This window comes from Scyliorhinus canicula, chromosome 3 (assembly GCF_902713615.1).
Source record: "Scyliorhinus canicula chromosome 3, sScyCan1.1, whole genome shotgun sequence".
NCBI classification, from domain to species: domain Eukaryota; kingdom Metazoa; phylum Chordata; class Chondrichthyes; order Carcharhiniformes; family Scyliorhinidae; genus Scyliorhinus; species Scyliorhinus canicula.
Genome location: NC_052148.1, coordinates 29,026,850 through 29,047,543, shown reverse-complemented (window position 1 = coordinate 29,047,543; position 20,694 = coordinate 29,026,850). Strand labels below are relative to the sequence as shown.

The following is a 20,694-nucleotide window of genomic DNA, read 5'->3' as shown; positions in this document are numbered from 1 at the left end:
CAACCTGACACTGATAAGGTTCTGGCAATCAATGCCATGAAGACCCCAGAGGAAAAAAAGGCGGTCCTCCGTTTCCTTGGGATGGTGGATTTTCTCGGGAAATTCATTCCCAACATGGCATACCACACCACAGCCCTCCTGCATCTCGAAAAAAAGTCGACAGTGTTCCAGTGGCTTCCCGCACATCAAGCGGAGTGGCTTGAGCTGAAGGTGAAGCTCACCACAGCCACAGTACTGGCATTCTTTGACCCAACCAAGGATACCAAGATATCTACAGATGCAAGCCAGGACGGCATTGGGGCGGTGCTCCTCCAGCGAGACGACTCCTCGTCCTGGGCTCCAGTGGCATACGCCTCCAGGGCCATGACTCCGACTGAACAACGGTATGTCCAGATCGAAAAGGAGTGCAGTAATTCTCCTGACAGGAATAGACAAGTTTCATGACTACGTATACGGCCTGCCAAAGTTCACGGTGGAAACAGACTACAGGCCTTTAGTCCACATAATCCAAAAGGATTTAAATGACATGACGAGACAGAGTAGAGGAATGAGATAGAGAATCTGGTGAACTGGTGCGATGACATTAAGCTCTCTCTCAATGTCACCAAAATGAAGCAGATTGTCATCGACTTCAGGAAGCGTAGAGGAGAACATGCCTCTGTCTACATCAATGGGAATGAAGTAGAAAGGGCTTCATGTTTTTAGGTATCCAGGACCGGGATTCTCCCCTGCCCGGCGGGGCGGGGGTTCCCGGCCTGTTGGAGTGACGTGAACCACTCCGGCGTTGGGCCACCCCAAAGGTGCGGACGTCTCCGCACATTTAGGGGCCAAGCCCTAATATTGACGGGCTAGCCCCATGCCGGAGTGGTTCCCGCTCTGCCAGCTGGAGCGAACGGCCTTTGGCACCTCGCCAGCTGGGGCCGAAAGGACTTCGCCGGCCGGCGTAAGTCCGTGAATGCGCTGGAGCGTCAGCGGCTGCTGACGTCATACCGGCGCATGCGCAGGGGAGGGCGTCTCTTCCGCCTCCGCCATGGTGAAGACCATGGTGAAGGCGGAAGAAAAAGAGTGCCCCCACGGCACAGGCCCGCCGGCCGATCCGGCGGGGGGTCGGAGAATCCCGCCCCCGATTACCAACAACCGGTCCTGGTCCCCCCATGCTGACACAATAGTTAATCGCCCACCAACGACTCTACTTTCTCAGAAGACTAAGGAAATTTGGCATGTCAGCTACGACTCTCACCAACTTTTACATATGCATCATTCTGGTTGTATCACAGCTTGGTATGGTTCCTGCTCTGCCCAAGGCCACAGGAAACTACAAAAGGTCGTGAATGTAGCCCAGTCCGTCACGCAAACCAGCCTCCACCCATTGACTCTGTCTTTAAATCCCGCGATGTGGAGATGCTGGACTGGGTGAGCACAGTAAGAAGTTTTATAAAACCAGGTTAAAGTCAAACAGGCTTGTTTCAAACACTAGCTTTCGGAGCACTGCTCCTTCCTCAGATTCACCTGAGGAAGGAGCAGTGCTCCGAAAGCTAGTGTTTGAAACAATCCTGTTGGACTTTAACCTGGTGTTGTATGATTTAAATCCCACTGCCTTGGAAAGACAACCAGCATTATTAAGGACCCCACGCACCCCGGACATACTCTCTTCCACCTTCTTCCATCAGGTAAAAGGTACAAAAGTTTGAGGTCACCTACCAACCGCCTCAAGAACAGCTTCTTCCCTGCTGCCTTCAGACTTTTGAATGGACTTACCTTGTGTCAAGTGATCTTTTCTATACACCCTTGCTATGACTGTAACATTATATTCTGTGGACTCTTCTTCCTTCCCTATGTACGGTATGTGTTATCTTCATAGCATTCAAGAAACCTTTCACTGTATACTAAGGCATGTGACAATAATGAATCAAATCAAATCAAATTAACTGTCATAAAAACTAAAAGTAAGTGCGTAGGTACAGTAGACAGTAAGAAGGCAAATGATATGTTGGCCTTCATTGCAAGAGGATTTGAGTACAGGAATAAGGATCTTTTACTAAAATTCTATAGGGCCTTAGCGAAGCCGCACCTGTAGTATTGTGTGCTGTTTTGATGTCCTTATCGAAGGAAGGATGTCCTTGCTATAGAGGGAGTAGTGCGAAGGTTTGCCAGGACGATTCCTGCTATGGTGGGGCTGTCAAATGAGGAGAGATTAAATCGGTTAGCATTATATTCATTGGAGTTTCGAAGAGTGAGAGTGGATCTCATAGAAATGTGCAAAATTCTAACAGGATTAGACAGGGTAGATTCAGAAAGAATGTTCCTGATGGTGGGGAGTCCAGAACTAGGGGTCACAGTTTGAGGATAAGGGGTAAACCCTTTAGAACTGAGATGAGGAGAAATTTCTTCACCCAGACAGTGGTGAATCTGTGGAGTTTGCTGCCACAAAAAGAGGTTGAGGCCAAACCGTTGTGTAATTTCAAGAAGGAATTATATCTAGCTCTTGGGACTAAAGGGATCAAGGGATATGGGGGGGAGGCAGGATCATGGTATTGAATTTGATGATCAGCCATGATCATAATGAATGGTGGCGCAGGCTCGAAGGGCCGAATGGCCTCCTCCTACTTCTATTTTCTATGTTTCTATGTAAAACCGAAGCAGTCAGAAGTGTCGGTCATTCGCCCTCTCAAGCCTCATGGTCCAAAACTTGTGAGGAGTGGCAGTCACAGTCGGATTGTCACGCTGCTCATTTTTTCTTATCTCAGTCGGGAGTGGCACATTTGCACCTGACCTTCTAACTCAAGCCCTTCTAAGCTCTGTGCAGGACTGCAGTGTCAGGGGAGGTGAAGCCAAATCCCTTTTCTGAACAGTATGAGCAGCCTTAAAACAGGCCATTTTACAGGTCCTAGTCACTTTAAGAAAACGGGGAGAAGGTAAGTGTATAAGGTAAATGGCAGATGATGGGAGGTAGGATGGGTTGGGTGGGAGGGAAGAGGTATAGTATGTGTCAAGGACATTTGAATAGCTGGTTGGGTAGTCAGTGGGTAGGGAGGGTATCGGGGTAGGGAGGGTACTCAGGGGGTAGCCTGATGTGGGGAAGGGTTGGGGATGGTAATCAGGGTGCAGTCTCTAGGGTGGGGGGATAGTTGGGAGTGTGTGGATGATAGTCAGTGGATGGGGGTGGTAGTGGAGGGAATGGAGGGTAGTTTGAAGAGTGGGGGCCCGTTGCAAGGATTGTGGAAGGTCGTCAGGGATAGTCAGGGGGCAAGGGGTAGTTTGTGGGTGGTGGGGGAGTGGTAGTTGGGGGTTGGTTGGTGTCATTAAGAGGTCCATTCTGTGATTGGAGGATGGGTAGAGGGGATGTTCCTGATCCTTCTAGCCTTTCCCAGGTAAATATTCTGCGAAGGAAGTTGGTACTATCAAGTCTCCAATTTAAGTTGGAGTATCGGACGGTTCTCAATGCCAGGTAATTTCCCATCATAAATTCGAACTTCCTTGGCAATTCCCATGCATTCTTCATCTGGGGCCCCCCAGGACATCTTCAGGGCAAACCCCGGGGTACTAGTCCCAGCAAATGGAAGTTTTGGGCCTTTGGCTGAACTTATACATTCACCCCTCTTTCCCATCTTATCCCCTATCGCTTGATTCCGTTAGTGTCTAAACATCGATCATTAACAACCGCGAATGGACTCAGCAATGGGACATTCACAATCTTCTGTGATAGAGAATTCCAAAAATTCACAAACCCTCTGCAATCTTCAGAGGGCTTGGCCACCTCTGCGTTTTTCCAGTCATCTGCCAGTAACATCTGAAGGATCTTGCAACCTGCAACCCTGGTCAACTATGCCGTTTGCCAAGGTTTCCAACTCTTCATCAAAGCCAAAGAGCTGTTGGTTTTGCTTCCTTCACTGGATATCCACAGGTTCAGAAGGGTCATAGGCTGCATTCATGTGCTGTTACGCCACCCTGGGCTAGTGCATGGTCAATTCCAGCCCCACTCGTCCCAGAGTCATAACACAAGTGAATTAACCAATGCTTCTTGTAAAAACATGAAGTCTTTGGCCTTTGGCTGCCCAATAATTACAGTCACCAGGTTTGTACAACAAAACGAAGGAGATTGTCATCGACTTCAGGAAACGTAGTGGAGAACATGCCCCTGTCTACATCAATGGGAACGAAGTAGAAAGTGTCAAGAGCTTCAAGGTTTTGGTGTACAGATCACCAACAACCTATCCCGGCCCCCCCATGCTGACACTATAGTTAAGAAAGCCCACCAATGACTCTACTTTCTCAGAAGACTAAGAAAATTTGGCATATCAGCTACGACTCTCACAAACTTCTACAGATGCACCATAGAAAGCATTCTTTCTGGTTGTATCACAGCTTGGTATGGAGCCTGCTCTGCCCAAGACCGCAGGAAACTACAAAAGGTCTTGAATGTAGCCCAGTCCATCACGCAAACCAGCCTCCCATCCATCGACTCTGTCTACAATTCCCGCTGCCTCGGAAAGGCAGCCAGCATAATTAAGGACCCCGCGCACCCCGGACATACTCTCATCCACCTTCTTCCGTCAGGAAAAAGATACCAAAGTTTGAGGTCACATACCAACCGACTCAAGAGCAGCATCTTCCCTGCTGCTGTCAGACTTTTGAATGGACCTACCTCATATTAAGTTGATCTTTTCTCTACAGCTTTCTATAACTGTAACATTATTCTGCAGTCTCGCCTTCCTTCCCTATGTACGGTATGCATTGTTTGTACAGCATGCAAGAAACAATACTTTTCACTGTATACTAATACATGTGACAATAATAAATCAAATTAAATCAAAAAAGTAAGTTTAAAAACAATTACTGTTTATTTATGACAAGGATCGGTTAACTATTAACCAACCTAACTCCCATTTTAACTTGCCTCTGCACATACACACAAGACAGACAAACTCAGAACGGTGGAAAGGGATTAAATAAAATGTAAGCTAAAGGGAAAAGGGTCTTTGCTTCAGATGACGATTCTCAGCATCCTCGCTTCACAATAATCTTGCAGATTAAAGTCTTTGTTTTGCTGCCTGTGCTGGTCTTTCTGCAGTTTTAAAATACCGTCCTCACAATTTTTCTGGAGAGGCATCAACATTGCTTTCAGGTCGCGGCTTGTCTTCAAACCTCTGTCGTCTTCAGACCTTTGTCTTCAGACCTCTCACAGCAGGCTTTCTGGAGAGAGTTTAGCTGGATCTTTTTGGAGAGGATTAGCAACCGCTTTCTGGGGAGTGTTATCTGGACCTTTGTATCTCCGTGCTGCCAAATAAGAAACTGAAATTTTCAGGTCACTGAGAAGCATTTCGGTGGAGGGGGCGGGGGTGTCCAATCGTCACCTGTTACCGGGCATAGTACAGCCTTTTGGGTCAATTTATTGGCCACCAACCAAGTCAAACCGAGTCCCAGGCCATCTCTTCTCACTGCTGCTGGCCAGTCTACAACACCAGTTTAAACCAGCACAGGCTTCTGAATTCTTCTGCTTGAATTAAAGATACCGGCTGCCTTAAAGACACATCTTCATTAATCATCCATGGATTAAAAATGAAACAAGAAAAATAAAAGGGGAAAACAAGAAGGACCCTTACAGGGGCAATGAGAACAGAACAGATCTTTGTTCATCCACACCGTTAATGTGCACGTGTATTTGACCAACATATGAGGATAATGCTGGCCTGCATCAGCTGAAGTGACTTATCCATGAGCAGTCTCCGGTTCACAGTAGTTCTCTCTGCCGGTCTCAGCCGTTGGCTTCTGGAGGACAAGGGACATCTTCTCACACCCTGCCTCATGCGCTAGTGAGGAACCCTACGAAACAGTCACAGGAGAGGTACAACAGGAATCGCAACAGAAATTGAAGAGCGAGGCCAGCAGCGCGGGTTCAGTTCCTGCAGTGTTTGCAACATTGCAAGTTTCCCATCGAGATCGCTATGCATGGAAGTCCCACCCAAAACATTCCTTACCTGCGCCTGTGAGAGCCAGGGTGGGACACAGTGTACGTGGCTCTGTCAGAGAAGTGGGCAGGCAAGGGCTGAGAATTAGATATAAACTAGCACTGAACGACAAAGAATAGGTAACCGAAAACTTACTCAAAGAGGTATGTTTTTAAGGAGCCTTGAAGGAGGAGAAACAGGCAGAGTGATTTGGGAACAGGGTCTCGATTTTAGGACCTAGACAGTTAAAGGAATAGCTGAAAATGGTGGGCCAAGTGAAGTCAGGGATGCAAAATAGGTGAGAGTTTGAGGAACACAGGGTTCTTGTGGAAATGTGGCATTGGAAGGGGTTATAGAAATTATATTCATCTCATAGAAACATAGAAAATAGGAGCAGGAGTAGGCCATTCAGCCCTTCAAGCCTGCTTCCACCATTCATTGTGATCATGGCTGATCATCCAACTCAGTAACCTGTCCCCGCTATCCCCCATATCCTTTGATCCCTTTAGCCCCAAGAGCTATATCTAACTCCTTCTTGAAAACGCACAGGGTGCCATTCTCCGGTCTGCCAGCCACGTTATCCGGCATGGCACACCCCCGCCAGCAGCGGGATTATCCATTCCTGCAGCCGGCTAATGGGGTTTCCTATTGTGACCACCCCTCACCCAGGGGTGAGTGAGCTTCCGGCAGAACGGAGGATCCCACCGACGGAGAATTCCGCAGGCAACATTTTAGCCAAAATTGCTTTCTGTGGTTGTGAATTCCACAGTCTCACTACTTACTGGGTGAACAGATTTCTCCTCATCTCAATCCTAAATGGTCTACCCCATATCCTCAGACTGTGATTCCTGGTTCTGAACACACCCACCATACTTCCTGTTAGAATTTTATTGGTTTCTATGAGACCCCCCCCACTCATTCTTTTAAACTCCAGTGAATATAATCCTAACTGAATCAACCTCTCCTCGTACGTCAGTGTCTCCATCCCAGCCTGGTAAACCTTCGCTGCATGCTGTCGATTGCAATAACATCGTTCCTCAGATAAGGAGACCAAAACTGCACACAATGGCATAATCCTACGTCCACAATGCGCCGGAAAAGCAGTTCATCGTGGCGCAGCGTGGCTGTTGAAAGCTGGGAAACCCCACTCCCGGGATCTACCCGGGCTCGCAACGCTTCGTGAGATTCAATGCAATCTCGTGAGACATTTTGAGGGTAATCCTGCCCACAATGGGCGGGATCACCTTTTGGCAAACTTGCATATTACAGCGAGGCAGTAAGCCTCACTCTAATGTGCAGATTCCCGAGGTACCTGAGACTTTGGGATTCAATCACTTTGCCACATAGATGAAAGCGCTCGCTTGGTGACTTTGTTCCCTGTTGGGAAGATCGCGCCCAATAATCCAAGCGTTGTCTTACCAAGGCCCTGAATAATTGCAGCAAGACATCCCTGCTCCTGTACTCGAATCATCAAATATATAAAACCCAGAACATAATTTAACTTTAGAGTTTTACCCGCAACCCTGAGGGCTGCGAGGCGGCTGTGACAACTCCAGGGTCCCAGATTCAATTCCCGGCTCGGGTCGCTGTCTGTGTGGAGTCTGCACATTCTCCCCGTGTCTGCGTGGGTTTCCTCCGGGTGTTCTGGTTTCCTCCCATAGTCCAAAGATGTGCAGGATAGGTGGATTGGCCGTGCTAAATTGCCCGGAAACAAAAGATTAGGTGGGGTTACTGGGTTACGGTGATAGGGTGGCAGTGTGGGCTTAGGTAGAGTGCTCTTTCCAGACTCGATGGGCTGAATGGCCTCCTTCTGCACTGTAAATTCTATGAATTCTATGATTAAAGACTGTCTACGTGCCACTCATCTGACTTTGTGCTGGGGGAAGGGATGTTTACTCTGTGTTTGAGTGGCTTCAAAGGAAGCCATGAAAACGAAGAAGAAAATGTTTTGTACATTTACTTATTTAAAATAGAGTCTTTGAAGACTACAATTGTTTGTAACAAAGTAAATGGATTTTCTTTGGAGGATGAGGAAAAATAGATTTTCTGGTGGGGAAGTATTGTTGCACTTTGATTTGCTTATTCCAGATATGTTGTGCTCTCCCTGGGGCATTTTTCAGTAGCAGAGCCCAAAATATCAACATGTTTTGAAGATAACAGGTTTACTGAAGGAGTTTTCATGTAAGACATCTTAACAGTTCTCGGATTGCCCTTTCTCTGACCATCAGTAAAGACACTGCTGCTTTCTGTATCTCCCATGCAATTACAGCTCCAGGGAGTATGTCGTGGGGTCAGTACTCCCGTCTTGCAAATGTAATTTCTTTAGCAGTTTGAGATGTTCTTTATAGTCCCCCAAAGCTCTGAAAGTCTTTGCCCACATGTCAGTCCTTTTACAAGAGCAGCAGCAGATTTATTACTACTGTCGGAGATCAGGCGTAGTCTGCACGGACAGTCGTACGCCAACCTCTGGCCTGCCAGCCTTACTGGTATTCTGCAACTTTAACTTCAGGGCACTTGAATGCAGCTCAGCATCATGTTGGTGAGGGGAAGGAAGATGAGAAAGTCACTGCCCTGGACTCACTGATGAGGAATCTGTACGAGCATTAGTCTTTGGAAGGATGATTGCCTAATGGGATAGATAGAAGACGGCAGAGTGATGTAAAGGTTTCTTATCATTACATTCAGATGTTATCAGCGTAATACTAATGGCTTCACATAGGTTGAGTAGGCAGCCTGACTTTATGAATGCAGTAATTATAGTGTCACCATCATTGGGGAAAATGGGGTAAAGTTGTTTCCCCAAACACAATCCCTCCTCTAATCTTTTTTTCTTGCATGGGTTAGGCCTCCACTCCACTCAGAAATAAATTAATTAAGTTGTACCTTCGGCTCCAAGCGATCTCTGTGACAAACTAATTCTCGAGATTAATTGACCCAATCTTTAAAGTAATCTTTATTAGTGTCACAAGTAGGTTTACATTAACACTGAAATGAAGTTACTGTGAAAACCCCCTAATCCCCAATTTTCAGCGCCTCTTCTGGTACACTGAGGGAGAATTCAGAATGTTCAATTCACCTAGCAAGCACGTCTTTCGGGACTTTGTGGGAGGGAACCGGAGCGCCCGGAGGAAACCCACGTAGACACGGGAGAATGTGCAGACTCTTCACAGACAGTGACCTAGCCGGGAATCAAGCCCGGGTCCCTGGCACTGTGATGGAATAGTGCTAAGCACTGTGCTACCGTGCCGCCCAGATTAAGGTCCATCATTCCAAACTGTCCAGCAATTTGCGCACACGTAACAGGTGTCATGACAGGTGAGTACATGCGACCCGTACGAAGATCAAACTCGCTGCATTGCCGTTATTAACAGACCACAGCAACCACCTGAGCAAACTTGGGTCTGGCGACCTTGTGATGCCCCAGCAACTCAACAGTGTGTTGCCCTTGACAGAGCCATGTTCGCTTAGTTAAAGGAAGAATGGCTATAACTAAAATTTGATTATTTTTCCTCCCATCCCTCGCCCCCCACACCATCCTAAACCTGAAATTGGGAGCCAGCTCAGATTACGTTACATCCTTGGCACCCGCCTTTTTCCTAATTTGCATGTTCCCTCGCCTGCTTGGTGTTGAAATCTGGAAGCACAGTTGAGTTCCAACAATTGTGGCACCCAACCCAGTTCGTCATCACAATTATCAAATAGATAACCATCTCTAAAAACAGAAACTGCTGGAAATACTCAGCAGGTCTGGCAGCATCTGCAGAGAGAGGAACTGAGTTAACATTTCAGGTCATGAACATTCAACAGAACAGGATAAATTGAGAAACATAGAGGAGAAACATGAACATTAAACCTTATTACCTTTGTCCTGACCTTCTCTACATTGACTGCAACCTTAACTACGCCTGTATTTCATTCAACTTCAAGTTCTTCAGCTCATTCCTTGCTGGCCTCCCAAGTTCCACTCTGTAAAGATCCCAGCTTGTCAAGGCTCTGATGCTCTCATCACATCTCAAAAGTAGTCAGTTGTCCTTACTCATCGCCTCAGTTCTTGCTCATCTTAATTGGTTACCTGGCCCTCCTCACTCAATTCAAAATACTTTTTTGCATCGTACTTTCCTTTCCTCACCTCGCTCAGTAATTCAATTTCCCCCAACTCACGATCAGTAATTTCAGCCAGCACAACCTAGATTTTTGTCCATGAACCCATCCACCTTCCTCCTCCTCTCTGCCTTTAAGAGGCTCTTAGAATCATAGAGTCATACAACACAGATGGGGGCTATTCATCCCACTGAGCCCGCAAGGCTCTTTCAAAGAGGAATTTAGTTCTTCATCCCATCTCTGGATCTTTGTCCACATCCCTGCAATATTTTCTCCTTCACAAATGTATCCAATTTCCTTTTGAAAGCTACCATTTAATCTACTTCAAAGAACAAAGAAAAGTACACAAAGTAACAGGCCCTTCGGCCCTCTCAGCCTGTGCTGATCATGATGCCCTAACTAAAAACAAAACCTTCTGTCCTTATCCATCTATTTCCTCCCTATTCATGTATACATCCAGGTGCCTCTGAAATGTTGCTAATGTGCCTGCTTCAACTACATCCTCTTGCAGCGTGTTCTAGGCACCCACCACTCTCTGTGTGAAAACGTTACCCCACACATCTCCCTTAAACATTCCCCCTCTCATCTTGAACCTGTGGCCCCTTGTAATTGACACTTCCACCCTTGTAAAAAGCCTCTGACTATCCACCCTGTCTATGCCTCTCATAATTTTGTAGACCTCTATCAGGTCTCCCCTCAGCCTCCGTCTTTCCAGTGAAAACAATCCTAATTTATTCAACCTCTCCTCCTAGCCAACACCCTCAAGACCAGGCAACATCCTTCTTTGCACTCTTTCCAAAGCTTCCATGTTCTTCTGATAATGTAGTGACCAGAACGGCACGCAATGCTCCAAATGCAGTCTAACCAAGGTTTTATATAGCTGCAACATGATTTCCCAACTCCTGTACTCAATGCCACAGCTGATGAAGGCAAGCATGCCATATGCCTTCTTAATCACCTTGGCCACCTGTGTTGCCACTTTTAGGAATATGTGAACCTGCCCACTCAGATCTCACTGTATATTAATATTCCTAAGGGTTCTGCCATTTACAGCATAATTCATACCTAGATTTGATCCTCCAAAATGCATCACTTAGCATGCATCCGGATTAAACTCCATCTGCCATTTCTGTGCCCAAATCTCCAATCTATCTATATCCTGTTGTATCTTCTGACAGTCCTCGGCACTATCTACTCCACCAATCTTCGTGTCACCCGGAAACTTACTAATAGACCACCCAGATTTTCCTCCAGATCATTTATATATACTACAAACAACAGAAGTCCCAGCACTGATCCTTATGGATCACCACTTACTACAGATCTCCATTCAGAAAAACACCCTTGCACCATTACTCCCTATCTTCTACAACCATGCCAGTTCTGTAACCATCTAGCCAGCCCACCCTGAATCCCATGGGATTTTAGATATCCTACCAGTTTGCCCTGCGTGACCTTTTCAAACATCTTACTTAAGTCCATATAAACTACATCCACAACCCTTCCCTCATCAACTTTCTTTGTCACCTCTTCAAAAACTCAATCAAGTTGGTGAGATATGATCTTCCCCTGACAAAACCATGCTCCAAATGTGCACCATCCTGTCATAGTGCATCCCAAATCTTAACCATGCATTGTCTACAAAATGTTAGAGCCCTGGGATTTTCCAACTGTTCCATTGCTGCTGAACATCCTCTGCGAAGCATTTGTTTGACAGTGTTAAGGAGGTTGTATGAATGGCTGTTACAGGCGCTTACTCCAGGGAAAGGATGAGGATCAGTAATGCAGCATCCCTTAATCATCACCAATTACTCTGCAAAGATGTGCAGTTTAGGTGGATTGACCATGCTAAATTGCCCCTTAGTGTCCATGGATATGTAGGTAAGATGAGGTTATTGTGTTATAGGGATCGGGTGGGGAAGTGGACCTGGGTAGGGTGCTCTTTCAGAGGGCCAGTGCAGACTCGATGTGCCAAATGCCCTCCTTCTGCACTGTAGGGATTCTACAATACTTTTAGATTTTGTGCAGGCACAAAGCCCACGGCCATCGTTCATTGATGAGATTGTAGATGGGAATGAAAAGTAAGAATGATTCACGTGTTACTCTGGTGTTGCAAAAGCAGCACAATTGGCCACAAAGTAACTCCTGTCTATAATGTGTTTGGATGCTTATTGAATACGATAAAATTCATTTGTTACATTCTTTGATGGGATGTGGGGACCGCTGGTTCGGCCAGCATTTGTTGCCCATCCTAATTTCCCTTGAGAAGGTGCTAGTGAGATGCCTTCTTGAAGAGCTGCGGTCCAGCATCTGTGGTGGCTTGCGATGTTATTTTGGGGAAAATTAAGATTAAACCACTGTGCAGGTCAGTCCAGCTCAGGGTGATGGAATTCCTTTCCTGAAGGACATTAGTAAACCAGATGGAGTTTTCCCCAACAATAGTGTGGTGCTCTTTGTGATTATTTTATCAGGATGGGTGTTGTTGTGTTCACAAAGACCACAGAAGCTAAATTCATTAACAAAGCTAACATTTATTTAGACTATTTATTAAAGCTCGACCACTTACTCCGAGAATAAACAATGATTTAATAATCTACAATCTACACTCTTCTAACACTAGTCTCTACACTCTATCTATAACTGTACTCTGTTCTCTCTCACTGCTCCTCTGCTCTCCTCTCCAGCCTTCTCCCAGAAGTCTGTGAGTCAGTGCTTTGCATAGTTCTGCATCTAGCTCCATCTAATGGTTAATTATGATATGACATTAACCCTTTATATTCTGAACATTTCCCAAAATGCCACAAATAGTTGATAGATTCGTGGTACCGTTACTGAGGCTAGTTTTCAATTCTAGAATTATTCATTTTTAAGTTTAAATTCCACCAGCTGTTGTGTGGGATTTGATCCTATTCCGCCAGAGCATTAATCTAGGCCTCAGGGATTATTAGTGCAGCAACATTACCACCACACCACCTTCTCCACAACCAACATCAATTACATGTCATCTAAAGCCTGTGCTTTGTTCTGGCACTCAGGTCTTGTGTTCTGCAATTAAAGGCAGTGACTTTTAAGCAATCTGACTGTGCATTCAATCATCCTCCAGCATGTGTCACACCATTTTGTTGTGGAATGAGAGTGTGTCAATGCTGAACCTGCAGTGTGACATAAAACCTGTGCCCTCATACATGCCATGCAATGGTTAGCTTGGCCTGCCAATTGATCACACCAATCTGTGGAGGCTAAAACTACTTGGTTAGATTAATTGCAGATGAATTCATATGAAGATATCAAGTTGTGCGGCAGAAAACAGTCCAAAATTAAAAATACTTAGGGCTGGATTTGGTGCAGTCAGGCTTACTGTGCCTGATCAGGAAGTGGCCACTAGAAAATTACCCCTGCCACCGATCTTTCTTGCCCCATTTCCTTTGAAGCCCCCTCCAGCGATGCTATTCTACCTTCAGTCACCTTTGGTCTGTGGAATGCAGGATGACCCAGGAGCTCCGGTGGGTACATTACCACAAGATCCCATTGTTCTAGGTGGCGCTGGTGGCATGAAGTATTGTCAACCTCTGATTGAACGATTTGAATCGTGGGGAAGGCTTGCCAGTGGCCACTCAGACACTTTATTCTGTCAGGCCTCCTTATGGAACTGTTGGGGTTCCCTGCTGGTTCTCCAACAGGTGGTCAAGACTTCCTGGTGGCCCGACAAAATCTAGGCTATGGAATCACACCACAAGGTTTTAAAATGATCTTGTGGGAACATATTACTTATTGAATTTGCTAAGTGGGAATGAATCTCTGTCTGTTGCTTAACGATCACAGTTGCTTTTGCAAAGGCAATGCTGTACATAAATGACATATTCCCTTCACATTAACAGAGTTGGGGGGGGGTTTGGTCGCAATTAAAGGGGCATGCCCTCACCTCCTGAGAGCTGTAGTTTTGTTAAAAGCTGTAAAAAAATTAGCTGAACTAATGCCTCCAAATGCCTTTTCTTTCAGGTAATTAATGCAGCACTGACCCTGGCTGCTAGGCCACAGAGCAAAGTTGCCCAAGATAACATGGATGTCTTCAAAGACCAATGGGAGAAGCAAGTACGAGTTCTGACCGAGGCTGTCGATGACATCACTTCTGTTGATGATTTCCTAGCTGTCTCAGGTACAGAGAAATGCAATCGAGCCACAGAATTTAGACCACCCATTTCGACAATTTAGCTTTATCCTCTGACGTTTAAACCCGCTGTATTGAAATCTGAGTCTCAACAATAACAACTTGCATTTATAATTGCAAGTTTTCCTCCAACTTACACACCATCTTGACTTGGCATTGTGTCATCATTCCTTCACTGTCAGAATTACACATGGACATCCAAATTAGGAGCAGGAGTAACCGTTCAGCCCCTCCAGCCTAATCTGCTATTCAATTATATCATGGTTGATCTGACTCCACTCCACTTTATTGCCTGCAGCCTTTGACTGCCCTGTCAATCCAGAATCTATCTAACTCGGTTTTTTAAAATATTCAATGACCCTGCCTTCACCACACTCTGGGAGGAGAGTCCCACAGACTCACAACCGCCTGAGAAAACATTTCTCCAAATCTTTGTCTTAAATGTGAGATCCCTCACTTTTAAACTGCATCCTCTGGTGCTAGTCAGGGGCTGGTTTAGCACAGTGGGCTAAACAGCTGGCTTGTAATGCAGAACAAGGCAGCAGCGCGGGTTCAGTTGCTGTACCGGCCTCCCCGAACAGGCGCCGGAATGTGGTGACCAAGGGCTTTTCACAGTATCTTCATTGAAGCCTACTTGTGACAAGAAGCAAATATTATTATTAGTCTCTCTCAATAGGGGAAACCCTTTCATCATCCATCCAGTCAAGTCCCCTCAGGGTTTTATATGGTTCAATAGGAGTGCCAGTTCTTTAAAAGTCCACTGGATACAGACCCAAGCTATCCAACCTTTCCCCATAGGATAATCCCCTCACCCCAGGAATGACTCAAGTACACCTTCTGTGTACATCAGCATGGTAGCATGGTGGTTAGCATCAATGCTTCACAGCTCCAGGGTCCCAGGTTCGATTCCCGACTGGGTCACTGTCTGTGTGGAGTCTGCACGTCCTCCCCGTGTGTGCGTGGGTTTCCTCCGGGTGCTCCGGTTTCCTCCCACAATCCAAAGATGTGCGGGTTAGGTGGATTGGCCATGCTAAATTGCCCATAGTGTCCTAATAGTAAGGTTAAGGGGGGGAGTTGTTGGGTTACGGGTAAAGGGTGGATACGTGGATTTGAGTAGGGTGATCATTGCTCGGCACAACATCGAGGGCCGAAGGGCCTGTTCTGTGCTGTACTGTTCTATGTTCTCTGAACTGCTTCTCATGCTGTTGTGTCCTTTCTTAAACAAGGAGATCAAAACTGCACACAGAGGTGGGCTCACCAAATCTTCATATAATTGTAGCAAAACATCTCATATTTAAGATTTTGACGGTTTTAATATCCTACCTGTTGTACTATCTATTAATTGTCATTTAATATCCATCCAGAAGTGCCCCTGCTTGTGTATAAAGGGTTCAGGAATTTAAATGAATTGCCCATACATAATGACAAAGAATGTTGTTTGTGTAGATACCTTGAACAATTGTTCAAAGTAATAATCCAATGCCCAGGTTCATGTTTCCATCCTATTGTATCCTTTATACATTTCCCAGTCTATTCCTGATAAATTCAAATAACCTAACAACTGTGTCTATTTCTGTCGGCTTTCTTTACTTTGATTATCAAGTTCTTTGTCAAATTCTTCTTTTTTCTTAGACTCATAATCTATAGAGGGCTGTACAGTTTGGCTTCTTCTCTTCATGTTTCTATCTCTACCCAGATTTCATATTGGATTTGGATTTGATTCATTGTCACGTGTACGGAGGAACAATGAAAAGTATTCTGTTCGGCGTACAGTCCAGAAAGATCATTCCATACGTGAAAAAACATAGGACATACATAAATACACAATATAAATACATAGGCACAGGCATCGGGTGAGCATATGGGGTGTTGTAGTACTCAGTAGAGTTCAATGAGAATAGAGTTCAGTTGTGCAATGAGACACTTAATTAATAACCATGTCGTTAATAATTGACGTGTAATGCAGAACAATGCCAGCAGCGCGGGTTCAATTCCCGTACCGGCCTCCCTGAACAGGTGTCGGAATGTGGCAACTAGGGGCTTTTCACAGTAACTTCATTGAAGCCTACTTGTGACAATAAGCAATTATTATTATTAGTATAGAACTTGGGTGTTGCTGAAAAACGAGGCATGCTGTCAAAGCTTTTAATCTTGCACGCATCAGGACAGATGACAAAAATACCAAATTGCAATGGGAACAACAATTTATACCACATGATAAAAATAGGTGCTAATTTGTTGGCAAGTGGTCTCTGATCCATAGAATCCCTACAGTACAGAAGGAGCCCATCGAGTCTGTGCTGACCCTCTGAAAATTCACCCTTCCTAGACCCACTGCCCTGCCCTATCCCCGTAACCCCACCCCACCAGCACATCGCTTTGGACACAAAGAGGCAACGTGGCATGGCCAATCCATCTGACCAGCACAACTTTGGACTGTGGGAGGAGCACCTGGAGGAAACCCATGCAGACACGGGGAGGATGTGCAAACTCTACACACACAGTCACCCAACGCCAGAATGAAACCCAAGTCCCTGGCACTGTGAGGAAGCAGTGCAAAGCACTGTGCTGCAAGGTGATTCTGATTGATCTAGGAATTGCCATGGAGAATACACCGGGGAACATTCCCCATGGCAATCGATCAATCAGAGTCACCTTGCCTTTTTGGAATTGAAACAAAAACTTGTGGGAGAACTGTTCCCTGTTGTATTCTCTGTGACAGTAGCTCGACCACAAATCTTCCCTTCACTGCCAATTGAACACACCATAGAAATATTCAGCCCATTCTGCCGGAGGTGGCTCTTTGCAAGAGCTTTCCAATCAGTTCCATTCCTTCCTCATAGCCCTGTGAGTTTTGTCTTTTCAAGTATTTATTTTATTCCATTTTGAAAGTTACGATTGCGTCTGCTTCCGCCACCCTTTCAGATAGCGCATTCCAGATCCTAATAATTTGGATAAATCAAAGACATTTTTGCTTTAATTTGGTCCCCAGAAATATACTACGTGATACAGGGGTGACAAAAAGCATTTTAAGAAATGAAGCATTACTGCACACAACTAGCAGGAATAATTATAAGGAATATCATTCGAGGAAGAGTTAATGCATTTGCCTGAATTCCCTGTTAGTGGAACGTTTGCCAGTTTAAAATAAATGGGTTACTGCCAACTAAAAATAATGGAAAGAATCTGTTCAGAATGGCACATTAATCCTTTATCGTTTAGCATGCCTTGGCATGATCTCAGGGATATTGTCATTGTCTATTCCAGCCAATGATTGCACTCTGTCTATTATTCTGAATTCCCAGGTAAAATGTGGGTCAAAATAGACGATATTAAATAATTAGTTTACTGCTTATTGAGGAATTTCGTGCAAACTCATTAAGATATCCATTGTGGTATAACGTAACTGGACTAGCTATATAAATACTGTGGCTATAAGAGTTGGACAGAGACAGGGAATTCTGAGTCCTCAAATCCCGACCACCATCTACACGGCACCTGTTATTGTTTGTGTATCTTCACACCCAATTACTGTTTTAAAATTTTTCTTGTGGAATGTAGTGGAAGGATTTCTGATCTGGTTATCAGCCTGTTGTGCACACCTTCATGGGCAACAAGTCCTGGTGTTGGACTCGAACCCAGAGTTTCTGGTCCAGCAGTAAGGGAGCTACCATTGCACCACAAGGACTTCTACAAGGTGCAGGTCAGGAGTGTGGCAGAATACTGTTCGCGCCTAGATGAGTGCATCTTCAAAAAACACTCAAGAAGCTCAACATCATCCAGGACAAAGCAATCCGCTTGATTGGTACACCTTAAACATTCACTCCCTCCACCATCAACACAGTATGTACCACCTACAAGATGCACTGCCACAAGGTTCTTTTCTCAGCACTTTCCAAATCCATGACCTCTCCCACCTAAAAGGACAAGGCCGGTAGATACTAGGGAACAGCACCACCTGAAAGTTCCCTCAAACCACTTACCACCCTGACTTGGACCAATATTGCCATTCCTGTACTGTCACTGGATGAAAATCCTGGAAATCGCCCCTGAACAGCAGTGCTGGTACCAGGTGGACTGCAGTGATTCAAGAAGGCACCTCACTGCCACCTTCACTGTCGCCTGGGCTGGTTTAGCTCAGTGGGCTCGACAGCTGGTTTGTGATGCAGAACAAGGCCAGCAGGGTGGGTTCAATTCCAGTACCAGCTGAGAATTCTGAATTCTCCCTCTGTGTACCTAAACAGGTACTGGAATGTGGCGACTAGGAGCTTTTCACAGTAACTTAATTGCAGTGTTAATGTAAACCGACTTGTGACAAAAGATTATTTATTTTTTAAATTTTAAAGTGCAGTTAGGGATGGCCAACAAATGCTGGCCCTGAAAGTGTTTAAAAAGTGTAGAATTTCAAACCCTCATTGCTCCACGTGCAACATAAAATTCCTTCTCCTGACCTATTAATCCCTGGGGAAGTGGTGGCATAGTGGCATAGTCACTGGGCTAGCAATCCAGAGACCCAGGGTAATCTAGGGAACCTGGTTCAAATCCTATCATGGCAGAGGGCGGAATTTAAATTGAAATGAAATGAAAATTCAATAATAATCCAGAATTAAAAGTCAAATGATGACCATGAACCACTGTTGTGAAGACCCATTTGGTTCCCTAACGCCCTTTAGGGAAGGAAATATGCCATCCTTACCCAGTCTGGCCTACATGTGACTCCAGACCACACAGCAATGTGGTTGACTCTTCACCCCTCCCTCTAAAATGGTTTAGCAAGTCACTCAGTTCAAGGGTAATTGAACTTCTGACCCTACCAGTGTCACCCACATCCCATGAAAGAATAAAGAAAAAAAAGTATTTGTTATTTAAAACTGTCCTGTAATGGCAGAAGGGCCGGTTTCACTGTACAATCCAAAGTCGAACTTTGGTGACTGCAAAATTGCATCATGACGATCATATTTGAGAAGTAACAGGTTCCAAACTATGTCGCAAGCTTTGAATACAAAATGTATTCAAATTCCTTATTTTCTCGTCTTTATTTTCAAATCTTTCTATGATCTCACTCCCCTCCCCTCTCCAGCCTTAGAACCTTCCAGGCCTGCTGCGATCCTCCTGGCCTCTTTCCTATCACTGATTCTTTGCCTCAATCCAGAATTCACCCCCCTTAACCATCTCTGTCTCCCCGTCACTTTCCCCTCTTTTAAGATGCTCTTTAAAACCTACCCCTTTAACTAAGCTTTGGTCACCTGTCCTAATATCTCTTTCTGTCGCTCAGTGTCATGTTTTGTTTGATCATTGCCTTTGTGAAGTGCCCTGTGGTGCTTTGCTATGTTAAAGGTGCTTTGGGAATGTATGTTGTTAAATCACTCATGGAGTGTGTGTATAATTCTGAAACAGGACTAGTTCTCAATGTATTTAGACAAGCCATTTAATCACATCCTTTTCATTCTTCCCTTTTTATATTGTTCCAAGTACTGCAGTGCGTGGCGCTGGCGGTTGTTCAATTCTTGGGTGATCAACCATTTTATAAACATTGAAGTCAGCCTGAGGTCAGAAGTCACTTATTTTCTTCAATCTCTTCCTCCAAACTTTGTCAGAAAACCACATACTGGAGGATGTGAACAAGTGCGTCATAGCTCTCCAGGAAGGTGACGTGGACACACTCGATAGAACTGCTGGGGCCATCCGAGGGCGGGCAGCAAGGGTTATCCACATCATCAGTGCGGAGATGGAGAACTACGAGCCTGGAGTGTACACCGAAAAAGTAATGGAGTCTACAAAGTTACTCTCTGAGACTGGTAAGAGTTGTCGATCAAAGTTTGACTGTGTTGCATAACTTATTCACATATTAATTGGGAGCATACGAACATGAGCAGGGCACTTAGTTCCTTGAGTCTATTGCACCACTTAATGAGCTGGTGTCTAATCTGTTACTGAACTCCATATAGCTGACTTTCATCAAATCCCTCTGGTTAACAAAATGCGATCAATCTCAGAGTTAAAATTGGCAGTTGACCCAGCATTAACTGTCTTCTTCAGAAACTTCTACCTCCCTTTGTGTGTAACAGGGTTCCTCAATTGCGCTCTGATATTTAGGTTATGTCTCCTTGTCCTGCACACCCCAACCGCTGGAAATAGTTTCCATCTACCCTGTCTGTTCATTTCAAGTTGACACTCATAATTAAATTGAAGTTTTTTAAATCCACATTTTTATTAATTTCATTATATATCATGTCCACAATATGATTATGCATTGAAATAAATAATTACCAACTACCGCACTTGCTGCTTTAGCTGGCTTCTGGCTGACATGGCGTCAAAATGCACATCTCCCCATGGATGGCTGTTCCCAAGAGGGAGACTCATGGGCCTTTCACAGCCTCAAAATGCCTTGGTGTGCTGTACCGTCAATGAAGTACAATGAAGTGCCAGATCAAACCCGTGTGGTTTGGCACGGCAGCACAGTGGTTAGCACTG

General features: G+C 45.1%; 1 protein-coding gene across 3 annotated transcripts in view; it reads left to right on the top strand.

Moving 5' to 3' along the window:
* ctnna2 (catenin (cadherin-associated protein), alpha 2) overlaps positions 1-20,694 on the top strand; it is a 1,599,328-nt gene that overhangs the window by 1,227,753 nt on the left and 350,881 nt on the right. For all 3 annotated transcript variants that reach the window (XM_038793235.1, XM_038793233.1, XM_038793234.1), the window contains exons 11-12: positions 14,049-14,205; positions 19,815-20,015. In XM_038793235.1, coding sequence (XP_038649163.1) covers positions 14,049-14,205; positions 19,815-20,015 — 358 coding nt within the window. The remainder of the gene's footprint in view (positions 1-14,048; positions 14,206-19,814; positions 20,016-20,694) is intronic.